The 3,383-nt window shown below is 50.7% G+C and overlaps 1 protein-coding gene across 1 annotated transcript; it reads right to left on the reverse strand.

Annotated features, from left to right (window-relative positions):
- Positions 1-1,188: 1,188 nt before the first annotated feature.
- On the reverse strand, positions 1,189-2,010 carry LOC103908500 (olfactory receptor 52K2-like). Its single transcript, XM_019475020.1, has one exon. It carries the CDS (start codon positions 2,008-2,010, stop codon positions 1,189-1,191), a length of 822 nt encoding a protein of 273 aa, XP_019330565.1.
- Positions 2,011-3,383: the final 1,373 nt, after the last annotated feature.

Here is a 3,383-nt window from a genome sequence, read left to right on the forward strand (position 1 = left end):
CTTCTCCAGGCTAAACAACCCCAGTTCCCTCAGCCGCTCCTCATCAGACTTGTTCTCCAGACCCCTCACCAGCCTCGTTGCCCTTCTCTGGACACGCTCCAGCACCTCGACGTCCTTCTTGGAGTGAGGGGCCCAAAACTGAACACAGTGTTCGAGGTGCGGCCTCACCAGGGCCGAGTACAGGGGCACGATCACTTCCCTACTCCTGCTGGCCACACCATTTCTGATACAGGCCAGGATGCCCTTGGCCTTCTTGGCCGCCTGGGCACACTGCCGGCTCATGTTCAGCCGGCTGTTGACCAGCACCCCCAGGTCCTTTTCCGACAGGCAGCTTTCCAGCCACTTGCAACACTTCACCTTACCACGCTGCCTTTGCATCGACGTGCATGTTGTCCCGGTCAGAGTTTACAGTGGAGATGCACAAAGAGGTGTGGGAGGTGATGCCTGAGACTGCTGCAGGGAACGTCTAACTGTAGCCTTCGATTAAAGCAGACTCCTGTCCCTGGAGATCCTGGTAGCCACGACGTTTCTCAGATACACTGGTCTGACTTCTGATTAGAAGTAGAGAGCAGACATCTCTTGCATGGATGGGTGGAGGAGACACAGGGGGAGCCATTCCCATCCCTTGTGAGCAGGGAAGGGGTCAGAGCATCCTCTTCTCCCCCCCTACATGGGACCTGAGGCACTGAGCACTGTGGTATCGTCTCGCTGGTGCTTGGTGGACTGAACTGTCCTCTCTGGCTGACGCACCTCAGTCTGTGGCTGAAACGCTGCTAGTGATACCAGAGAGCTAGCACGATATACTGTTTCCAAGTGATGAGTGCATTGGCCAAAGAGAGAGGTGCCCAGCACCCATCAGGACTGGCCCATTGGTTTCATGTGAATAAACTATTGCCATGTCAGCAGTAGGCATCTGGTGTAGGTTCCCTTTCTAGTCACTGGAGAGAGATGGACATTTCTGGGGGATAATTCATTGCACCTAACTTCACACCTATTCTAGGATGGGATAAATAATTTTCTGGCAGTGCCTCCCTCTCTCAGCATCTGACCTGTCTTTATCAGCTTGTGAGATACTGAGTCCTGCCAACTGCCCCAACAGTTTAAAGATCCCTTGCTGGATCTGCTTCATCTTTATGCCGTAAATGAAGGGGTTGAGCATGGGAGGGACCGTCAAATAGAAATCAGCCATCAGTGAGGTGCCAATCTGAAAGAGAACATCTGCAGGTACATGGAGAGTAGGCCACCTATGTAAAACAGCAGGATGATGGAAACATGGGACCTGCAGGTCCTGAGGGCCTTGAGACGTGCCTCTTGGGATGGCAGCCTCATCACAGACCTGAGGATCATACCATAGGAGAAGGTGATGAAGACAGAGTCTGTCCCCACCAATAGTGTTGCCACGATGAGGCTGTAGAGATCGCTGACAGACAGGTCGGCGCAGGCCAGCTCCACCACAGCCATGTGCTCGCAGTAGGAATGAAGGATGAGTCTGGTTTTGCAGTAGGGTAAGCTGGTGAGGAGGCACATTAAAGGTGTCATGACACCAGCTCCCCTGGCCAGAGATGGCAGTCCTATCTGGATGGTCCTTGAGCTCGTTAAGATGGCGTTGTATCTCAGGGGGTTGCAGATGGCTACATACCGGTCAAAGGACATTGCCAGGAGCATCCCTGACTCCACTGCAGTGAATGTGTGGATGAAGAACATCTGGATGAAGCAGGCTTCAAAACCAATCTCCCTTGAATCCAACCAGAATACACCCAGTATTTTGGGAACTACAGCAGTTGAGAAGATGACGTCGATGACAGCCAACATAGAAATGAGATAGTACATAGGCTCATGGAGGCTTTTGTCCAGCCTCACAGCAAGAAGGACCATGCTATTTCCCAGCAAGGTCATGATGTATGTAAAGCAGAATGGGATGGAAATGCACACGTGGAGAGCTTCCAGGCCAGGGATGCCCGTTGGGAGAAAAGGCAAAGAGTTGGTGTTGGATTGGTTGGTGGTTGACATGTCACAGGTGGGCCAAGCCACATCTTTGTGCCCGACTTTAGTTCCCTGTAACAGTGACAGGAAGGTTGGGATTTGGCTGCCATCTGTTTGATCACAAAACTGGGCATACAGCAGTTTTTCAAGCATCACACAATTTTGCTGTATTTATTTGGGGAAAAACTTTCAGAACCTGTTATCTACAGTCAGGCTTTTAAACTGATGCTGTGCTCAGTGCTTTCCAGAGGACACATCACTGGAGAGTCCTGGCTGTCCTACTGCTTGCATGGGGCCACCTTCCCTTCTGCTTCTTCCTCCAGCCCCTCTGATTTACCTCTAGCTTTTGCCATATGCATGTCTGTCTAAAGGCTGGCACCATGGTGTCCTTGCATGGTGGCTTCCAGCCACTATTGCCACTATCAGTGGGCAGAAGTGAGGCATAATGACCCCGGGCTCTTTGGCCCTTGCCCAGCCTTCATGAGCAGTGCAATGGCAGGGCTTAAGGACTTGCTGCAAGGGCTTGCAAGCAAGTCCTCCCTCCCTACGCCCTGCTCAGAGAGAGGACTGGGCATATGGGTCCAGGTCACACAAGTTCCATCCTGTTGCTACTTTGGGTCATGCAGGAGCTGCACCTAGACAACACGTCCATGGTGAAACTGGGCTGAGAGAAACTGGAGCCAGAAAAATGATGCTCCAAGCTGTCACCCGACAGTAAGGGGGGACAAGCATCACTGACAGCCTCTAGCTGCTAGCTGCAGTCAAGGAGGGTACAATTAAAATGATACTACCCCTCCTCCACACTCATCCATCCATGAGACTGAAGGCCAAACTAATGCAGAATGCTGTCCTGTCAAAAACAGTGGAGTTACACCCATTTTTTCCTCTCTGGAGCCCAATAACATGGGATTTGCTAAAGCATGCTTTCCTGGAAGAAATCACACTAGTGTAGGCTTGTGGGCATCCAGAGATGGAGAACCTCCATCCCTTGATTTTTGCCTCAAGTGCTAATCATCCTCAAGTTATAACCACGTGCTTTTCTTCCCATTTGACATTGCCTGTCTACTCCTCCCAGCCACAGCATCCTTCTCTACCTTGCTATGCTTGGCCAGAGAGCCCTTTATGGCAGAGTACCTTCATTGCGTGAAGGTATGTACTTCCCATGACCAAAGAGTTATTCTTGATAAACTAAAGACCTAGAGCACTGCAAGTTTCTCATCCCCACTCACCTGTTCCACTATCTGTCTTATTTAGAGGTTTTTTTTGCATATCTCCAAGATTTCAACATCTTTTTCAAAAAAATACAAAATCATAGAAGGTTGGAAAAGACCTCTAAGATCATCGAGTGCAACCGTCGACCCAACACCACCATGTCCACTAAACCATGTCCCTAAGCGCCG

The sequence above is a fragment of the Aptenodytes forsteri genome, unplaced genomic scaffold (assembly GCF_000699145.1).
Source record: "Aptenodytes forsteri isolate BGI_AS27 unplaced genomic scaffold, ASM69914v1 Scaffold254, whole genome shotgun sequence".
Classification (NCBI taxonomy): Eukaryota; Metazoa; Chordata; class Aves; order Sphenisciformes; family Spheniscidae; genus Aptenodytes; species Aptenodytes forsteri.

What these genes read in the sequence shown, in the direction of transcription:
- LOC103908500 (XM_019475020.1), bottom strand. Translation starts at nt 2,010, where the DNA reads ATGTCAACCACCAACCAATCCAACACCAACTCTTTGCCTTTTCTCCCA.